This window comes from Tasmannia lanceolata, unplaced genomic scaffold (genome assembly GCF_043159265.1).
Source record: "Tasmannia lanceolata isolate RefF3 unplaced genomic scaffold, GAP_Taslan_0.1 ptg000012l, whole genome shotgun sequence".
In the NCBI taxonomy this organism is placed as follows: Eukaryota; Viridiplantae; Streptophyta; class Magnoliopsida; order Canellales; family Winteraceae; genus Tasmannia; species Tasmannia lanceolata.
In genome coordinates, this window is record NW_027518689.1 from 41,053,935 (window position 1) to 41,076,282 (window position 22,348).

A 22,348-nucleotide genomic window follows, 5' to 3' on the forward strand; every position below is an offset into this window, starting at 1 on the left:
AATGAACAGGGCCTAAGAGGGAGAATGAACTGGAGAATCAGCAGAATTTATCATATAATTCAGTCAGGAGAGCAGTATGCACCTTACAAAGGTCCAGAACTAATTGCATTGTCCAAATCTGCTATCAGATCTTCAACATCCTCAATGCCCACAGAGATGCGAATAAGATCCCCACTTAAACCACTGGACTCACGAACTGAAGTGGGTATGCTTGCATGGGACATAAAGCACGGCAAGGTTATCAGCGACCTCACACTTCCTATATCACAGAATATCCAAAAGCGTTGAGATGAAGCAAGATGTCCATTATTTTTATTTTTTTCATAAGCATGACTACGAACAAACAGATGCAAGTGAATGCATAAATGAATTATGGTATTTCTGAAGAATCTGAGTTATTGTGGTCATTCTTGAACATCAATGATAGAAACAATGGAATTCATTTAACTTTTGGTTCATTTAGGTCATGTCTGGCAGCCAGGTTTTTTTTTTTTTTTTCATGGTAAATCGGTGTCTCCAAGTGGTGAGAGAGGAATAGGGCAGTGAGCAGTGGCTAAAAATCAGGAAAAAGTCGATCCTATTTTGGGTAGAGTTTTTTGTTTCCTGATATTTAGCCTAGCCACTTCTCATCACTTCCTGTTTTTTGTTTCCTGATTTTTAGTCACTTCACCCTCTTCTCAGCTTGGAGACACCGATTTACCATGAAAAAAATTCATGGTAGCCAAAAGTGCCCTTAACAGACAATGTTTCCTCCACTTTTGGTTGTTTTTAGCTGAGTATATTATAGCCGTTTCTCAAAAATTTCAAGATACTTAAAAATGTATGAATTTTTGGTTGTTTATAGTTTAGCATGCCAGTCTTTCTCAAAAAATTACTGAGATTCATAAAAAATGTATCAGAACTTGTCAAGAAAAACTTACAAAAGAAATATCTTCTGCTTAGTGATTATAAGAATGTAAATTTTGGCAACCAAAAGAGCACATTGAAGTCAAAAGAATGATTACAAAACTAATAGCAATACTGAAGTACTTTGTGGCTTCAACAATGTGCTTCGAGAGAGACAGCGACCCCGTCGAAAAGCGAAGGACAGAACCAGCACCTTTAGCCTGCCAGAGATTGATGTAAGAAAAACAGGCAATTTGCCTGGTAAGGTATTGGGCTCCAGACATAATACCTGAGAATAGTGTAAATTGTGTCCCGGATGATCTGGAAGACCATCATAGTTAACTCTCTTGACCCGAGGATGAAATGAGAGAAATTCAGCAATATCTTGTGCATTCTCCTGTTAGAAATACATTCCAAGGAAACAAACCAATCATCTCAAATCAGAGCAATGGAGGATCAATGAAGTTAAAAAACAGATTAGAATTAAAGAAAAAAAAGTAAAATGTATTGAACAGATGTGTTAGAAGGATGAATTACATTCTGATGCACATTATCATATACTACTGAATATTGATCCCTAAGGATTTTCATTTTAATCAAAAATATATCCACCTTCTCTAGAGTTTTTATTTTGGATATAGTCAAAATACAAAATGCTTCCACTTCCATGTTTTACTTCTTTTATGAATCTTTGTGTTTCATAGATTCATATCTCTTTTCATTTTACGAGTTTTCAAGACCTTCGTGCTTATCAATTTCATTTCTAGAAACAAGGCTGGATCGCGTCTAGTCAAGAAGAGCCACCATCAAATCAGAGTTGAAGTTCTAGTTTTTAAACCCTGACCTATAACATTTACTAGTAATATAGTAAATAAACACCAACTTCATTGTTTTTAAACCTTAGTCAATAGACATTAAACATTTACAAGTATACCAACAATAAACAAACAACTAGAACTGAAAACTGCATTTTGTTTTGCATTTTTCACTTGGACAATACAACCCGAATAAAAAAAATTCTTTTAAATTTTTTTTTTTTTTTTTGAAAATGACCTGAATAAAATAAATTACACTGCAAATTTCTAGTTTACAAAAAGTATCCTTCAATGGTTCATTGAAATTTGTGAAAAAAACAATTCAAAGAAAAACAGTAACTAGAGAGGCTAGAGCTTTTCACTTTTAGTCTAGACTCTAGTAAGCCACAAGGATGTGCGATAATTATTAACTTGAAGTAATTTCAATAACTGCAAGCAATAACATTTACAAGTATAGGAATAGTAGACAAAGTAGCAGACCAGGACCGAAAACTGCATTTTGTTTTGCATTCTTCACTGACAATAGAAACCAAAACTCACAAAACTCAAGTCAACCCAACTCAACTAAGCCTTTTTCCCAAACTAGCTAGTTGGGGTCAGCTAATGAATCCCTTAGAAAATTTTCATGAAGAAAGTGAACGGATCTACCCGGTTCAAATTGACTAAGTCTAATCCTAATATTAGTTGGGTTCGTCTACATGCATCATTTTCTTCCATTCTATCCTATCCAAGGTCATGTTCTCTGTTATGTTCCTAGCCCTCAGGTCTTTCCTCACTGTTTCTACCTAAGTTGTTTTCGGTTTACCCCTACGTCTTTTTACTCCATCAACTTGGCACGAGCCACTTCTTCTCACTGGAGCATCCAAAGGCCTACGTTGGATATGCCCAAATCATCTTAAGCGGTGCTCTCTCATCTTCTCCTCAATTGGTGCCACCCCCACCTTTTTATGGATGTCTTCATTTTTAATTCGATCCAACCTTGTGTGGCTGCACATCCATCTAAGCATTCGCATCTGCACATGCTGCTTCTTGGTGGCCCAACATCCTCACAGCTGTCTTATAAAACTTTCCCTTCAACTTGATAGGTATTTTACGGTCGCACAGAACTCCTGAAATGTGCTTCCACTTCAACCAACCTGCTCTTACTTTGTGGTTAACATCCTCTTCAATCTCTCCTTCCTTACGATTGAACCAAGATAGCGAAAGATATCCCTCTTAAATACCTCCTCCTGTCCAGTCATATTTACTACCTCCTCGCCCCGCCTCCTTACATTACTAAAGTTGCAGTCCATATACTCTGTCTTAGTCCTTGTCAGTCTAAAACCAATAGAAACCAATATCTGAATAAAATAAATTGCATTGCAAATTGCTAGTTTACAATTAACATTAATGATTCTTTGAAATTCATGCAGAAAACTTAAAAAAGAAGAAGAAGAAGTAAAATGGCTAAAGCTTGTCACTTTATTATAGTAAGCCACAAGGAAGTGTGATAATTTTATTAAAAAGAAGTAACTTCAATTATATCATGCATATATTGTGGTAAACTAGAAAACATTGTTGGGAAACTCGAAACTCGGACTTGAATAAGTCGGCAGAATTTACTTGAGTGAGTCAAATTGATGACCTGGGTGAGTATCATAAAAGTTGACTCAGTAGTTGGTATGCTTAAAAATGAACAAAAATTAGAGCATTGGAGAATTAAAGGAATAATATGATATAGTACATGCATTAACGAGGAAAGGGAGATTTTATTAGCATTATTGGAGGGGGGAAAAAACCCCAACTAGTTTGGGACAAAGGCTTTGATGAGTTGAGTTGAGTATTGGAGGAAAAAAAAAGCTAGCTGTCTAACTCGATTGGTCTGGTTTCCTCACATGGTTTCAAATTTTGGTTTCGGAATGCGTTTCTGTCCTCACTGAAACCGAAATTTCGGCCAAAATCCGACGAAATCAATTAAAATAATATTTTATCTTCTCATACAAAATTTGGGGGAAATATTAAATAATGAACAAAATTGAGATTTTTGGATGAAATTCCTTAAATTTCCGGACAAATTTTGGGAAAAACGAATGTTTTGGGTATACCCGATTTGGGTTTTGTTATCGATCAAAACCCGAAATTTCGGATTTAGGTCGAAATTTAAAACCATGTTTCCTCGTATGTAAGGCAACTTAATTTGATGGCTGAGAAAGCAGTCTCTGTGTGTGTGTGTGTGTGTGAGTGAGTGTGTGTGTGTGTGTGAGAGAGAGAGAGAGAGAGAGAGAGAGAGAGAGAGAGAGAGAGAGAGAGATATCTGTCTTCCAATTTTTGTTTTGCTCTTCCTTGAACCAGTAGACTTAGCGTTAAACCTGAAATGCCTAGGCCCAAACGCAATCAAACTTATTAGGAAATGCAACTTGATATAACAGGAATTATAAGTTTTGCTTGACTCATTAACCATAATTTCCCTTTTAACTAGATTTACAAGACTTGGCTGAGAGTTTTACTCAGCCTACTCCCCTCCCCTCCCCCCCACCCCCCCCCCACCACCCACCCCCCAGTTTGAGCCAACACTCGCCTGAGTCTTATTGGGATTGAATCATACAAGAACTTGACCCAGTTTAGGCAGTCATTGGATTTGAATCAACTCGGCTGCATCCTGAGTGAAGTCTCTGAGTTTTCAACCAACAATATCATCCCGCGTATTTATATCATATTGATGTAACAAATACATGAACATAATTCAATAACTACAACCATAATGACTAAGAAGCATACTGTGAAAAGGCATCAAAGAAAGAAAAAAACATGTCCATAGAAGGCAGGAATGATGTACCTGTTGCTTCTCAACACGTAAAGCCATGGTCTTAATACCTCGCATGCAAAGCCAGCAGTCAAATGGAGCCAACCCAGAGCCCTCTGCATTTTGTAGGAAAGCTATCTCTTTTGCCAGGCTTGGGTAACACAAACAAATAAACTGTAATTTATAAGCTCTACTCCACACAAAAATTATGTGACTATTCCAGTTGTCTAGCAGGGGGAATTGTTCTAAATAATTAAGATGGATTCCAATGAATTACATAAATAGACATGGCAAGAAGATATCAAATAGGTGCTGAAGATAGTTAAATAAATGAATTTTAAGAAGTCAACTACAATAGTCGAGCTCCCACTGATGATGCAATGCGTGCTTGAATATTACACATATTTATTCATACAATCATATAATATAAAGAGAAAATGGTTCCTACACATATGTGTAGATAAGTTATCTACACACTAGCTTAAATACAGTGGGGGCCACATTATTTGGGTAATCCAAACCATTCATTTTTAAGGCCCTCACATAGATAGGGTGTCCATAAAAAATCAGATCCATAGGATCATCCTAACCATTCGAACTGTGGAGGCAAAAAATGGACTAATTTGTAAAGGTTTAAAGACATCCATTTTACCTCCACAAATCGTAGGGTTGGGGTGATCCTATGGATCTGATTTTTTGTAGACATCCTATCTATGTGAGGGCCTTTAAAATGGATGGCTTGGATCACCCAAATAATGTGGGCCCCCACTGTATTTTAAGCTGGTGTGTAGAGAACTCTCTACACATATGTGTAGGAACCGTTTTCTCTAATATAAAAACCTAGATCCAGAATTCCAGATATTAGAAACTGCATTAAAATTATTAACACCATAAACGAGAATAGATTTAAGTTTTGTTCTAATAGTCATGTCAACCATTTGTGCCCATGGTTTTAAATTTCCACCAAAACCGAAAGAAAACGATTGAAATGTTTCTGTTTCCATCACCGCCGACACGCATATTGAAATTGAAACGCACACAGAAGCCAAAACTGTAAGGGTATGAGTGATATACTATACCATTATTACATAATTATATTTATACAAATTGCATGTGAAATGTGGTATGTACTAAATTATCAGACATGCACTAGGTGTTCAATTTTATCAAATGTTTCTGTGATTTTACAAGATTTCCATTGAAATTTCTATCCGAAACCGACATGTTTCCATTTCCATCACGACCAAAACGCATACCGAAACATAAAACTTTGGTTGTGCTTAACAAGTGTTCAACAAAACAATTTCACATGCAATGCAAGTTACTCATTAGTTGTATGTGGAAGGAAACTTAAAGACGGAAGACTAAGACTAAACATGGTATCTACTAAACAAAGTCTCAAGTGCCAAAGCCAAGACTAGGTAGAATGATTATTAGTCACGGTCTTAAGTAGCTAGGCTGTCAAACATATTTTTACTCCCACGTGAATTTTTAACTCCTCAAAAAATTGGCAAACATGTTTCCAGAGCATAGTGTTCTGTAGAATCAGAACGTAGAATTTAGATAGGATCATGAAGGCACGGGCTAGGAAGTCCACAAACAGACCCAAGCATATACAATATATATTTAAACACAATCACAAACAATATACTACACACTACACGTGAAGTAAATGCATATCTAAACAAAATTATTATGTGCAATAAAAAATATGGTATTTTTCCCAACCTTTCCATTATGATTCTATGCAAAGAAAAAGGACCAGCTGCAGCCTATAGTTCAAAGATCAATTGTGATTTTTCAATATGAAATGAATGACAATATAAAAAGCATACTTGTACCCCAAAGTATAACGTCTGACTCTGGATATCATATGAGATGTGTTATTAATATTTTCTTTAATGATAATGAGACGTAACTAGAAACTCAAGATGGCAACAAACCTTCATAGACCAGGCTGATTACGAAAGAATACAACTAAAAGATGAGAAAAATAGAAACTCGACAATGCCAGGATCCCAATGCAGTTGGAATTCGGAAAGACTAGGAAGTGACTAGAGAATCTCTACAAACACCCTCCATGTATGGGGAATCCACTACCTCATTGACCAACTAGCGAATATGCTGTAAAGAGAATCTATCGCCTGCCAAATGGTCCACTTGATGATGTTACTGGAATCCCCTCCACAATCAAAACTTCCAAATGAGCAAGACCTAAAGGTTATAACCCCCTTTAAAAGTGCCAAAAACTCTGCAATACTCTTTAGTACCTACCAACTTGGAGTAATTAGTCTAACCGAGCCCTCATTATCTCTAATTATAAACCCCTGATGTAGTACAACTTCTCAGCTAGATTTTGACTCGAGATTTGAGTTAAAACATTAGCCAAAGAGGGGTAAATAAAATAATTGTTCGTGACCCAAGAGTGGAGCCCAGTTTTGACGCAGATAGGTCCCACTTCAATGTAGGATAGTGTGATCCAGATGAGGACCATCCTTCACAAGAATCAAGAAAGATTCACTTAATTTTTTTTAAGTGAGTAGAATGAAAGAGAGCCCCATGTTATGTTATTGTTCATGTCACTATTTACATCATTGTTCATGTCACTATTCATAAGATTAGAGATTGGGGCTAAAGTTGATTTATGTTTTTTTTTAAAATTCAACTGTTAAAGGTTTAAGTAATAGAGGGTTAGTGTTTAAAAGGAGTCCTTACTTTAATACTTTAGTGAATCGTTTATGTTTCTTTTAGTTGTATTATTATGTTGCAAGAAGTCCTAACTATAATAGAGTTATATATACAATATATATATATATATATATATATATATATATATATATATATATATATATATATATATATATAGCCGACTGATATTTGCACTAGAAATCTAGATTGATTTGAGAATGGAGCAAATTCACATTTGTCTTTTATTATTTATCAGCTGTCAAAGGCTATAAAAATTCCAAGAAAGATATCGACATCCAATTAAATAATAAAAGACAAGGTGAGTTCACCACATTATCAAAACATTGTAGTGTGAATCTCAGTAAACTATATATACATGTACTCAAGAAAAGTTTTGTGACAGTTTCAGCTGATCGTAAGATTTTTAATTGCGAAGGAAACTGCCATACGATAGATATCTGCAAATGTATTTGCAGGTTTTCATCAGATCCAACTACAGTTGTAATCAACCTAGTTTTGATCTTTTTTGGAGCAATTTTTAACTTTAGGTGTTTTACAAAAAAAAAGGTGAGAGATGTAATTTATTTCTTCTGAGAATTATTTCACAATTGAATCTATATCAGGTTATTGTTGTTAAAATCTATAACCAAAATATAATGTTACAGAGATTTTTTTTTTTTTTTTGAAATGGTATGCCTATGTTACAGTTTATATAAAATATAGAACATTATGCCCATTTTCTGAAAAGAAATTGACTCTCTCAGGTTCAGACTGGAAAGGTGAAGTAAAAGTTGCAAACCTCTCTCCCTTTACATAAACAACACCTGCCATGACATCACTATGCCTGGCAATAAACTTTGTGGCAGACTGCATCACAAAATCTGGAGAAATAAATGGAACAATCGGAAGTAAATACTGACTGTTGAAGAAGGAAACAGTTTCAATTTTAGAAAACCTGTAACTTTACATCCAACAGCATATATATGTATATACCTGCTCCAAGTTCTAATGGCTGGGATAGTACAGATGACATCATACTGTTATCAACCATCACAAGAGCACCATGTGCATGAGCCATCTCTGATATTTTCTGGAAATGACAAAAAAGCATTTCAACATTAGCAAGGTAACATAATCATGTATCATATACAACAAGTTCAACAACATAGTGTAAAACTTGTATAGGGGGGAATAAGATTTTAATGAGACAGATATCAATATGAAATAGATAGAAATAAACGGTTTTGAAAGCAGCCAAACAACAAAAGAAAATGCTATCTGGAACAGGTAAACCATAGGTTTAAAACTTCTCTATACTAATGCACAAATGGCCCGGGCCGTGACTGCTATGAGAAGCAAGGAGAAGAAAGGACGGAGGATAAAAGGAGGAGAAGGAACTCTTCCCTTTGAACACATTTCTTGTTCAGTGGCAATGTAATGGATTGGTGGCAGTGACAGTCAATGGTCCACATGTGCTTACACGACACATGATCTACCAAATATTTTCTTTCCAAAAATATGTCTTCAACACACACCAACTGTTTTTATAAGCAATCAATACTTTTCTGTTGGGAAGAAAAATAAATCAATTCAAGAAAAATAATATGGATTGATCGAGATACAAGAACGTAATATTTCACACCCGTATGTCAGAAATATGTTGACGAGGGTTTGTGGGACTCTCCTGTCCATGGGCCAATTGCAGATGCAACCTCACTCAGATCAGTTGTATTAACTCTCCTGAGACATCATAAAGATAATTTCTTAGTGACTTACTCCTGCTGAAATCGCGATGAATGAATCATAACAAGATAGGGCAGAAGACTTACTTAACCACAATTCCTTTCTTCGGAATCACTTGTGAAAGCAACCGATCAGAACCACCAAATATGTCATTTCCAGCAACAATTTCCTGGCCTTAACAGATTTCACCAAACGGTAAGGCCAGTTTTTGCGTGGGACCGATTAGCAGTCAAATTACAGAGCTAAAAAGTGTAGATAACAACCAGTTTCAACAAGATTTGCAACCGCAGTCAAAGCAGCCATTCCACTAGTGAAGCAAAATGATTGGTCGGCCTTATCAAGCTTTGCAAGGAGCCTGGTTTTTACCCAAAAAAAAAAAACATGAATGCTTATAACACTAGCACCAAACAACAGAGACCAAACTAGCTACATGCAAAGAGTGCTACACAACTTCCAAGTCAGTCCATGCAAGAACTATTCTGACCTTTCTAATGTGTCTCGAGTAGGGTTTCCACTTCTAGTATAGTCATAAGGCCCATTCTTTGTGGCTGAAGGCTGCAATATGAAAAAGAATAAAAAAGGATTGGACTTGCGGCCGAGAACGTCGTGGCAGTGTGCTACCACATATACAGTACATAAATATAGACACCAAACCAGTATGAGTAGAAAGGAAAGAACAAGAAAAAGAGCAAGCATGTGACATGGCTGGCACCTTTCAGTAAGCCTGCCACTGTTTGCGGGTTTGTTTCAACATGGGCACATACATATGCTTGACCGTGTGGGCACAATTACCAACCGACTGGAATACATGACTATAATGACGAAATAATCTCCAGATTCATTGACAATGAATATACATTCATTTCTTCACCACTCCAATCTGGGAATGAATGTTTGTATGCTTTTAAAAATGTAGAGGATATAACATGAAATAAATATGCAATTTTCCTATCTGCTCTTCATGGTAAATTAAAATGTCCACGTGATGTAAATAAATGCCAGCAAGGCAGAGAATGTTATGAGCGGGTGGAAGGAGGAGTGTTAAGTGGTTGGACACACTATAGGAAGATAGGGCCCTGTTTGCAGTGCAAGAAAAACATTTCTGACAGAAAATCTTTCTTGGAATTTTTTTTCTTTCCAGGATTTAGAGAGAAATGATATTATTATGGTTAATTTAGAAGGACATTATGATAAATTGGTCCCTCTAAGTATAAATTGAATAGGGTTGGTTCAAATTATCATTTTTAGTATATAAAAAAAGTAGGAAAATTTAGAAATATTTTTCCCTTCCAAATTTTTCCAGAAAATTCCTGCAATCCGAACAGGGCCTAAATGATGAGGAAATTAATTACATGTCTCACTAACCCAGTTTGTACTCAAGATGACTTCCATTTCATGTGTGGAAGAAGAAACTCATTTGGACGCCATAACCATTACTAAGGTATTTACTATGTTAAGTCCTTGAAAATTCAAATTGATGTCATATATTCTGCCCTGTCATCCTTTTGGAGCAGAATCTAAAGTGCCTCAGCCCCTCCTTGGGTGCAAGCATTCTCTTGGACAGCTATCATGGAGAAGATCAATACCCAAGACATGCTTAAGAGAAGTTTCAGACTAGCTAACAGGTGTCCACTTTGCTTAGAAGATGAGGAATCTAAACCATATTTTCAACCAATGCGATCTATCATGAAATATTTGGAGCAGGATTTTGACATGGTTTGGTTTGAGCTGGGTTTTCCCATTCACCCTCAAAATGCTATTTGATGGATGAAATTTGAGAGGATTGGGGACTTTGGGTGAGATCCTCTGCTCAATGATTCTGTTTGTGCTTATCAGGACTGTTTGGAAAAAGAAAAAACAGCAAGGCTTTTTAGAACAAGATGCCATCGATGACCTCTTCACTGTTGACGATCAAGTTGCTGCATTGCAAGTTGGGCTCCTTGCAAAAAAAAAAGGACTTTCAGGGTGTTTCTGCTATGGATATCCGAAGAAAACGGAAGGAGTTTCTTCTTTCTTTTCTTTTTTGAATGGCAGCTAATTTTACTAAAAACAAGACTGAGATAGTCGATTGCAGCATGGTAAAGGAAAGATAAGGAGAGAAAAACTAAAAGGAAACACCTCAAAGAAGACAAACGGAAGATAAATACAGATACACAAAGGAATCAAGGGGGGAGAGTGTCATAGAGGGCGAGAGCATCCTTGGCTACTCCCTCTCTCGCAAGACTGTCTGTGACATCATTTGCCAATCTATGAACATGACGAAAGACAATCGCAGAAGATCTAGTCCGATCTATGATCTCATCAATATTTTTGCTAAACATCCAAGGATGCTTAGAAGACCCCTTAAGCCAACGGATTACATTGAGGGAGTCCCATTCAACAACAAACTTATCAAACAACTCAGGGGCCAGAAGAATCAATCCTTGATGAACCGCCCCAATAGGACCCGAAAAAAGAAGGAGTTTCTAATGGTGCAATCCTTTAAAATATATATTTTTTGGTTTCAAATTAGTGAAACTCCATTCGCAAATGCATGGGTACTATGTCAAATTCCGGAAAAGGTAAAGAGAAATCAATTTTAAACATATTATGTTTTTATATAGCAATAAGAATATAATGAGGCTATATAGTGGGATAGTGCTGTTATGAGACTGAGCGACCATAATGAACCAAACATTTCCGAAAGGGATTTGCTAGCATCCATCGCAGAAGGCATTTCGCAGATGGGCTGTTGCAAGTGAGAGCAGCCACATCGGCTTTGTCTTCATTCATGAGTGGCTGCTCTCACATGCAACAGCCCATCCGCGAAATCCCTTCTGCGATGGACGCTAGCAAATCCCTTTCCAAAAATATGGCTTTTAATAATTTTTTTGAGAAAAAACCTTTGAAATGTATATTTTGGCTTTAAATAAATGAAACTCTATTTCGAGCATATGCATTTTAAATTCTGTGAAAAAAGTAAAGACTAATCCATTTTAAACATATTAAATTTTTATTTTTATATAGCAATAACAGTGTAATGGGGTTATTTGGGCCTAAGCTGGGCCTGTTGGGAATGCAGATGCATCAGAAGCAGAAGTCAAGGCAGTTCACTAAGGGCTAAAATTAGTGGAACAAAACCAAATGTCTTCCCTGTTGATGGAAGGGGATTCATTAAATGTGATTCGTTGGCTAAAAGGATCGCAGAATCACCCTTGGAGATTCGACAGGTTTTTTGATGAAATGTTTGATTGGATCGGCTCATCGCCCGTAGTGTTTCAACAGGTGAGAAGATCGGCTAACTCGGTGGCGGATAACCTAGCTAGTGATGGAGTATCCATAGAAGCTCTAGAGTTATACGATGCCCTTCCCCCTTGATTTTAAGTGGATAGTAAGCTTTTTCTTTCCTCTTTTGTCTTTCGTACTTTGACCATCTCGGTCTCTTCTTTTTTAATAAATTCTTGGTTATCATTAAAAAAAAAAACAATGTAATGGGGTTATATAGTGGGACAAGTTATAGAATTGTAATTTTTTGGCATTCAATGTAAAATATGCCTGCATACATGACCAGAACTCAAAACCAATTGTAACTGTGAATATACATTATAAATGATTAAGGAAGCAAAAAATAAATAAGAAATTCTAGATGGTGCAGGCCATTTAGCATGCTTTGAGTATTATGGTCCAGCATGTCATGTCATCTTCATCTTGTGTTTTATTCTCGTCTATCATCTCATTTGGGAGTGTGGCTTGTATGAGAGGATGACAGGTGGCAAATGTAGGGAGGTGATTCATTGTATTTTTGGGCCTCCCATGAGGAAGCCCTTGTGGCACTTCATTTTTTATTTTATATAAGAAAACATTCTTTAGTGGGAGAGCATAATGAATATTTGAAGGGAACTTAGTATGAATTAAATGGCAACAAACTTTGTTAGTTTTCTTCTGAAGAACACACCATAAATATATTTGTCGCTTTGGCTGCACTGACAAAAAAATCCTGTCAAGAATTCGCCGCAAAAATCACAATTTCCAAGGTTTGATAACCAATTGTTAGGTTTTACAGGTAAAAAATCACCAAAAAACTTCAAAAGCAATAATAAAATATGCTATAGCTTTCCCCGCAAAAACAATTGTCATAAAAAAAATCTCAACACAGCCAAACATGCCTTAGCTAAGTATTCAGAAACACACCCATATAGCTGACAAAATACAGCAAATTAAGACAGTAAACTGCCCAATGACTTGCCTTAGCAAATTTTGTGTTATCTTTATAAAGTTCTTTAATCTTCATAAAGATAAAATAAAATTGCAGATTCAAGTATGCACAATCAGGCATTGGCTCCTTGCTCTACACTGGATTAGAATGAGTAGAAATTACAAGCATAAAGTGTTTTAAAAGGACAACTAAACCAAATCCAGAGTACAACAATACGATTTCAGCTTGATCAAATAATATCAAAGCACTAAATTCTAAAACTATCAACAAGCTATTATTTTTCCTTGTTTCCGTCTTTCCGAAACATATATGACAAGATATCATTTTTCCTTGTTTCCCAAACAAAAATTACAAATCTATTATCATTCCTTGCTTCTACATACCTGCTTAAATGTAGCTGTTTGGCTAATCCCCTCCAACACCCCCCCCCCCCCCCCCCCCCCCACACGCCCGCCGCGCCGTCACCTCCTCCTCTTATCGGCTGGCTAACGTTTTCCCACCAGTTGACCTCTCTCTCTCTCTCTCTCTCTCTCTCTCTCCACGCACACAACAGGAACAGTTTGTTGGCCCAACAGAAACCGTTGATGGAATGGCGGGCCCATCTTTGAACAACGTAGGCCCCGCCCATACCACACCATAGGATAATCCAAACCGTCCATTTGATGGGCCATAAACGTAAATAGGTTGCGTCCCAAAATATTATTTCCATAGGCTGATCCTAGCCCTCCGATCTAAATAGAAACTACATCTTATGCAACCTCTATAGATTGTAGTGTTGTGAGCATCCTACGGAAATGATTTTTGGGGCACAACCTAATTACATTGTGGCCCATTAAATGGACGGCTCGGATCATCCTATTGTCTGGACGGCACACTTCATTTTCAAAAATATGGGTGGGGCCTAAATTGGTACGAACCACACCATAGGATGATCCAAACCATGGACGGCTTGGATCATCCTATGTTGTGGACGGTACGCTTCAGTTTAAAAAATATCGGTGGGGCCTACGATTGGGCTTTAATGTTAGTGTACGACCAACTCCATAGGATTATCCAAACCATGGACGGCTTGGATCACCCTATGTTGTGGACCGGCCTTAATGTTACTGTACGACCACAGGATGATCCAAACCATTCATTTGATGGGCCAACCCTTTTGGGGGCACAACCCATTTATGTTATGGCCCATCAAATGGACGGCTCGGATCATCCTATGGTCTGGACAGTAGACTTCATTTTCAAAAATATGGGTGGGGCCTAAATTGGGCCTTAATGTTACTGTACGAACCACACCATAGGATGATCCAAACCATGGACGGCTTGGATCATCCTATGTTGTGGACGGTACGCTTCAATTTGAAAAAATATCGGTGGGGCCTACGATTGGGCCTTAGTGTTACTGTACGACCAACTTCATAGGATTATCCAAACCATGGACGGCTTGGATCGTCCTATGTTGTGGACGGGCCTTAATGTTACTTTACGACCAACTCCATAGAATGATCCAAACCATTCATTTGATCGGCCACAATGTAAATAGGTTGTGCCCCCAAAATCATTTTCATAGGATGATCACAACCCTACAATCTATAGAGGTTGCATAAGATGTAGTTTCTATTTAGATCGGATGGCTAGGATCAGCCTTTGGAAATGATATTTTGGGACACAACCTATTTACATTTATGGTCCATAAAATGGACGGTTTGGATTATCCTATGGTGTGGTATGGACGGGGCCTACGTTGTTCAAAGATGGGCCCACCATTCCACCAATGGGGTTTCTGTTGGGCCCACCAACTGTTCCTGTTGTGTGTGTGTGTGGAGAGAGAGAGAGAGAGAGAGAGACCGGTCAAATGGTGGGAAAGTGACATATGTGTTAAACCCTAACGTTTAACGTTAGCCAGCCGTCGGGGGGGGGGGGGGGGGGGGGGGAGCATATCAGCGCCCTATTTATATTTCTGTTGATATGATAATTGTGTTTCCTAGATAAGCCATATTAGTATCAGGAAAGTGCTGCTACTCGGTCTTGTAGCTAAGCTTCTCTATTCGGTCGGGTTAAATACAGTGTGGACCCACATTGTTTTGGTGATCCAAAGCATTCATTTGAAAGTCCCTTATCTAGATAGGGTATCAACAAAAAATCAGACCCATAGGATGATCCTAACCCATCCAACAATGGAGGTAAAAAAAGTGGGAGCATATCAGCGCCCTATTTATATTTCTGTTGATATGATAATTGTGTTTCCTAGATAAGCCATATTAGTATCAGGAAAGTGCTGCTACTCGGTCTTGTAGCTAAGCTTCTCTATTCGGTCGGGTTAAATACAGTGTGGACCCACATTGTTTTGGTGATCCAAAGCATTCATTTGAAAGTCCCTTATCTAGATAGGGTATCAACAAAAAATCAGACCCATAGGATGATCCTAACCCATCCAACAATGGAGGTAAAAATGGGAAAAAATGTGTTTATTTATGTTATAAGGGATTTGCTTGTATGTCTCCATTCATGAGGTCGCTGGTCTGACTTGCAACAGACCCGCAGCAAAAACCCTTCTGCGATGGACGCTAGCAATTCCCATGTTATAATTATGGGGCATGATGAATTCGCATTCCCCTCATGATTCGCACCCCTTCTAAGGTGAATTGTGGCAGACTTTTAACGGTGTTTTTTTTTTACGTGTACAGGGGTGTGAATCATCCGTGAATCATCCTACAGGGGGTGCGATTTTATCATTTCCCTAATTAGATACGCCCCTTTTAGCATTTCCATTAAAGGTGTGATCGTTTCTTTTTTTCTAAATTAACCAAATGCAAGATTAGAAGAGTATTTTCACAGGCATTGGAGTCTCTAGTTACCAAGAAGGCATCCGGCATAGGGTTGATTTAGAACAAACCCTAGAGAACCCTCCCACAGTGGGTAATACTAGATTTTTGTTAGGCTATTGCTGGGGACCACAATTTTTAGTTCGGTCCCACTCTTTCACCAAGTTTAATTAAGACCATATTTATTTGACAAGTTAACTAAAGAAAGATTATTCACCTCAGAAAAAAAAAATCCTCATCAGGCTTACCTCGTCCTGGTCCATCCCCTCTAGTGTATTTTTTTAGCCTGGAATTTATCTAGGAACCTAAGGGTGCACCTTAAATTTTATTAATAAGAAAAAAATAGTTAGAAGAGAAGGACATAGAACCTCGCCTCTAACCCAACAAGATACAAGAAAAGGGAAAAAAATCCCTCACCCCTTTACAAAGAAACAACCTATATTTATTTTGTGCGAATATAAGTAATACCTAATTGGTAGCTTCAAACATTTCCTCTTTTTACACTGGTGTATTTATAACTACTCTAGAGAGGGAAGGAGACATTGGACAGTGAGATGATGCCATTTGACGTAGGTTCCCTGTTGAGAGCCAGAAAAGTCATCTCTCTCTCTCTCTCTCTCTGCTTTTGTAATATCTCGAAAACATATGGAAAGATTTGGGCCCTATTGATTACTAGCAAAATCAAGGGGAATGATATTTTCGCCCCTCTGATGGATAAACACCCCCCCCCCCCCCCCCCCCCCCCCACAACGTTATATCTGTTAAGTTTTAAAGGCAAAGAAAAACGTTAAATGGGTGAATTTATCCTTAAGCAGTGAACCATTCTCACATAAATTGTTAAAGGGGGGGGGGGGGATTTTATCTGTTGGGGATTTTTTTTTTTACGCCGGGGGGAGGGGGATATCATTTTCCCAAAATCAATCATTATTAGCAAATAAGGTCGTTCTTTGGAAATGGAACACTAAAAGTACTATGTATGTAGTTAACCGTGGCGAATATATATCTGTTATTCGGATTTAATATTATACATATATAACATGTGCAGATAAATTTTAGAGGGTATCCAAAGAGATCCTTGAAATTTCAGTCCTCTTCTCAAACTCTAAATGCTTTTTTTAATTTTGGTTTTAATTCCTTACAAAGGAATGCTAAGCCTAGTAGTTGTGAGCATTAAAATGGTGGCTTACCATTATACTCAGCTAGATTAATTTGCTATAGAAGGTGTAACTATGGAAAAGAGTTAGAATGCAATTTTGAAAGACTATAAGTGTTTCTTGTGATGATGTTTAGAGTTTAGGGTTCAGGGTTTAGGATTTTTGTTGTTCATCCTTGTTACATGATGTATAGGGGTTTTGTTGATCGATGTGATTACTTCTTCACATCTCCTTGGTTACTGTTAGACTTGCTAAATTTGCTAGAAGGTACAACTATGGCCGAGCCAGAAAAGTTGGAATAAAAATTTGAAAGGCCATAAGTTTCTTTCAGGATGAATTTAGGGTTTAGTGCTATTAAGTTCTTCACATCTCCTCCTATATGGGAGTTTTGCGACGTTGAGGTTGAGTCGGCATAGACTCCAACAAAAAATGGAAAAAGTAGTCATTAGAGCGGAGAAAAACATTGGATTTGCCTGGATCTTACCCGGGAGAATAGTGGTACAGTAGTGTTTGGTTGTCAACATCGTAGAGTTGTAGTAAGGGGTGTCATTGCCGATAAAGATAGAGGAAAGAGAGAAGGGACAAGGTAAGGGATGTCATTATCGATAAAGAGAGAGGAAAGAGAGAGGGGACAAGGGTGATACATCAGTAATCATGTAATGATTAGCCGGAGCACCCTTGTTTGGTTGCCAATATAGTATTGATATCCCAAGAGACTTTCAAATGCCAAGCAAAACCCCTAAAGTCATACCAACTTATGTGCAACCAAACACACCTGAACAATCTTTCACATCTACGGTTCACCACAAAAAGATGAAGAGCATTAAAAGCTTGGAACATGCATGCTTGGGCCTTCAAAGATTTAGAACCAAAAAAATTATACCTAACGTTCATTTGACCTAAGACATGAAGCTACCTAACCCACCTTCCAAAGAGCTAACTCAACATAAGCATTCAAAAATATTGTTCCGGGATGTCGGATAAATATATAAATATAAAAAATTAAATAAGATCTGCTCATATGCCCTAAAAATATATTTTGAAAGAAGTCTCTATTTTTTTTTTTTTGGGAGCGATAGAAGATATACAAGGCAATGCCTACAAAGTGAATGGTTTAGATCAATCAAAAGTGGGACGCACTATACCACGGAAGATGAGTTGTACGCTTTTGTATTCTAATGAAAATTACTTTAATTTTTAATATGAGGCTGTTTCACATGCGTCACGACATAGTGGAAAGAGGTTCGTCGCATAAGCCACGGCCGTACGATATAATAAACGGTCAAGATTTATTAAGGGTGCAATCTACCACTAAGATGATCCAATGGTGAGATTTACACCCAATACAATGGTTGGATCTCATATTTTCTAACAGAAAGTCCGACTATAATCTGAAAAAAAAAAAAAAATAGAAGAGAATTTACACCATATCTCCCATCCCAATATGTATACCTTAAAAAACCGTCTTTAGTCATCATTTGGATTTAAGGAGTTTTTTTTTGGGTGTAAATTCATACTTTTTATGTAATTACTTGATATTAATTAAAATAAAGAAGTGAAAATCACCACTGGTTTGGCCATTTTAAATGATTCGAGCTCTCTCTCTTTTCTTGCACACACATATACATGAGGAGTCCTTTTTTTAACAAATGGGGATGTAAAACAAACTTTACGCCCATATGGGGGAAATGATATATCCGCCCCTTTTGATCACCAGGAACACCGCCTGTGAGTGTATCAATGACTAAAGAGGGGCTGTTGTACTTATGTCAGAAGAATTCAATGCCCCTGATTGCCACAAAGACTGACAGGGGGTGTTCCTGGTGATCAAAAGGGGCGGATATATCACTTCCCCCATTTTTTCACTTAACATAGGTGTAAAAGTTGTTTTACGCCCATTTTACATCCAAAGAAACAGACCCAAAACAGATTCCCCTTTTTGAGAGCAGCCCTTGTATTTGTTTTCTATGTTAGTGTCTTTAATCACAATAGACATGGCAACTACAACGAGCCAAGGATGTAGTCCATTTATCACATGAGTTCCATCAAGATGGAAACTCCAAGCTGACAAATTGTCCACATTTATTACTGTGGTTTTCAAGCCATTGCTATCCATGACTATATTACCAATCGAACGGTTCTGATCACAAAAATTCAGCAGTATTTAGAGGAAAAAAATTCAAGAAAATACAACCAAACAACATACAATTTTTTCTCAAGAAAAAGTTCTCCAACATTTTTCCAAGAAAGAAAAAATTTTCCTAATAAATTGCCCTGGGCAAGTGGGCAGGCCCCACCCCATCCCCCAAAAAACCAACACTATCAAAATCATTCACTCGTGAGGGCCCACTATAGAGAGAACATAACATAAAAGTCACCGCCCATTTCTAGCCACACGATCAATAGTCATTACCAGCACTTCTCCCAGAATCATTGCCCTTTAAATTTTTAAAAATTGCCATATGCTCCACTTAGGAGTCATGATTCCATATTATGAGCCTAATGAAAAGTAAAACACTATGATGAAATTCCGTGCTCGATTCATTTCTTTTCCACCCAAAAAAAAAGGAAAATGCATCAAACCCAAGAAAAAGAAAGGAACATTCCTGACTTTTCTCGAATAATCGCCATCATAGGCCATCTCCATCGCTGGGCCCACCAATTGAAGGGACTAGATCATGCGGACATCATTGAGTGGGCCCGGATCAGGCTTTTGTTCTCTCTCTTCTTTTTCTTTTTTTTTTGACTCTTCTTCCATTGTCTGACATATACATACCGACATTTCCCAACGAGTCCTAACCAACCGACGGTACAGTTCATAATATATTGAAAAAAGGTGGAAGTAACAAAAAACGAGAGGGGTTGTTCAGTGAAGTAGTAGAATACAGACTGGGTTTCAGAGATGCTTGATTGCCATTTTCACAACCAGACAGAATTTCAATTTTTCTAAGTCTCAAAGTCTCCCAAACGCGTCAGAGTCTTCAATTTTTTACTCAATTCTTAACTCTTATAACATAAAAAAAACCATGAACTGTACAAAAAATAATTCAAAGATACCATGATAGAAACAAAATCACATGTCAAATTCAGAAAAAAGGATAAAAATCTCTCACTGGATTGATTCGAGGAAGGGATTATGAGAAAAATACACCAGCAAAATCCGAACTTATTCCTATTTATTTGACACCCCAATAGGTCACCCATCCTAGTACTACTTTGGCACAAGCACACTTAACTTTAACTCTAGTATTGATAGGATCTAGTCCAAGTATGATCACACCTGCGTAACGTCGAAGTACTGAAAGGATATAGTGCATTTGTACTGGTACGATTGCACTCTCACTTTTGTACCATCTAGTAATAGAACTAATTTACTACTCAGAATGAGTGGCGTTTCACCGGATTGTAAGACGGCTGGCTCGACCGTGGAAGATAGACCATGGACTCCGCAACAGTACACGTATTCTTGCAAGAACTGTAAAGATCAATGAACCCAAATCTGTCGCTGAGAGATCTCGAGACTTTGGCGGACTTCCAACAGTCGCCGGGCGGTCCTAGCCTTTGGTGGTCTTTGGAGCATTCCATGAGGGCGGCGATGAATGGGTCTCTTCCGACAGTCATTGTTTCAAGAATTTTCTTCTTCGATGGAGCGGCCGGAGGAAGAGGAAGCAGATCTAGAGAAGGGTTTTGATTGGAAGAAGGGGAGTTGGATTGTTTGGGGATTCCAGGGTGTTTTTCCCATGAGAAAGGGACACCGGAGAATAAAAGGAGAGATGTTGGACTCATGGGAGAATCTTGGTTGGAAGAAGAAGAAGAGGAAGATTGGGAAGAGGAAGAAGGTGAAGGAAATGAGTAAGAGAAAGATTTGTTATGGAGAGAAGAGGGTTTTCTTCGGATGGGGAATGAAATTTCAGACTCCATTTGGTTTGAGGGAACAAAAATGAGAGAAGATAAATGGCTGTGCTTTTCTCACTCACTCTCTCTGATTTGTTAGTGTTCACTCTCTTTGGTTTGCTAGTGTTCTGTGAATAAATAAGGTTTTGGTTTTCAACTTTGCTTTAATTTTGGTAGGTTAAAGGAGTTGTAAGAAATGGGAAGAGGTGAAAATTCGGGATGGAAATGGAAGGGACTGGTAAGATATGGGCAGTGGTGAAAATAAGGAATGGGAAAGGAAGGGAGAGTTTTGGGGTGTCGTTATTGAAAACAAGGAGTGTGGGGAGAAATGGTAAGAGTGGTGGAGCCGTGGAGGGAGAGTTAAGGAAAACATTGTCATTTGAAAATGACGGAATGCAGAGCCCACCTTAGGACCCTTTCATTTTTTAATGATATATTGCCCCCTTTTTTTCCCTGGGCCAGCCACCTATTGTGTATTTGTGATATGGCCAAAAAAAGGGACGGGAAAAATTGAAGTTTAATACGGTATTGACTAAAACTCAGTAGTTAAAAACGGTTAAATAAAGTGCATTTAATATGTTTAAAACGCATTTTAAACGTTTCCCTAAACAAAACAAGGTTTTTTTTGTCTTCCAGATCAATCATTTCCTGGTTTTTAACAAATTATCTTCATTGGAGCGTTGTCTTGGGGATTTTGTTTCCTGATTTCTCTCCAATTTACACTTCGAGATGGCGATTTGTCGTTTTTTTCTTGGCGGCCAAACATGCCCAAAAAGTATGAAACAAAGTATTAAGGGATTTGCTAGCGTCCATGGCATTTCGCGAATGGCCTGTTGTTAAACGACAAACCTACAAACATGTTAAAAAAGTTGAGGATTGTAGACTGAACAACTACACCCTCTTAAATAACTATGTTTATGACTAGTCTTTTTTCAGTTTAGACTTCCTCACAAAAGTTTTACTAACTATGTTTATTAGGGGTGGCCAACCGGTTCGGTTCTCGTTCTCGGTTCATTTTTTTTCGGTTCTCGGTTCTCGGTTCCATGAACCGTAAGAACCGAACCGAACCGTAGTACACAGTAGGACCGAACCGAACCGGACCGAAAATAATCGGTTCGGTCCGGTTCGGTTCTTCGGTTCTAATGGATAATTATTAATTATTAATTATAATTTATAAAAACTTTTAATTAAAGTTATAATATAAGTTACTTTCTTATTATAAGAATAGTATTAACTATTACTTATTAATATTATAAGTAATTTATATTATTAAGTATATATATAATAGAATATAAAAATATTATATATATATATATATATTCAAAGTTCGGTTCTTCGGTTCCGGAACCGAACCGAGAACATTAGACCCG

The 22,348-nt window shown here is 37.6% G+C and overlaps 1 protein-coding gene across 1 annotated transcript; it reads right to left on the minus strand.

Moving 5' to 3' along the window:
- Window positions 1-83: 83 nt before the first annotated feature.
- Window positions 84-20,705, minus strand: LOC143888810 (cystathionine beta-lyase, chloroplastic-like). The gene is made up of 10 exons (XM_077393207.1): window positions 20,484-20,705; window positions 9,398-9,468; window positions 9,177-9,268; window positions 9,029-9,087; window positions 8,164-8,260; window positions 7,970-8,051; window positions 4,516-4,633; window positions 1,175-1,282; window positions 1,022-1,106; window positions 84-259 (listed from the first exon to the last, which is right to left on the minus strand). Exons 1-10 carry the CDS (start codon window positions 20,703-20,705, stop codon window positions 84-86), a joined length of 1,110 nt encoding a protein of 369 aa, XP_077249322.1.
- Between the last annotated feature and the right edge of the window lie 1,643 nt (window positions 20,706-22,348).

What these genes read in the sequence shown, in the direction of transcription:
- LOC143888810 (XM_077393207.1), bottom strand. Translation starts at nt 20,705, where the DNA reads ATGACTGTCGGAAGAGACCCATTCATCGCCGCCCTCATGGAATGCTCC. An exon ending in ACTCGAGACACATTAGAAAG is followed by an intron (nt 9,269 to 9,397) that starts GTCAGAATAGTT and finishes GGTAAAAACCAG; the next exon opens with GCTCCTTGCAAAGCTTGATA. An exon ending in TGCAAATCTTGTTGAAACTG is followed by an intron (nt 9,088 to 9,176) that starts GTTGTTATCTAC and finishes AAATCTGTTAAG; the next exon opens with GCCAGGAAATTGTTGCTGGA.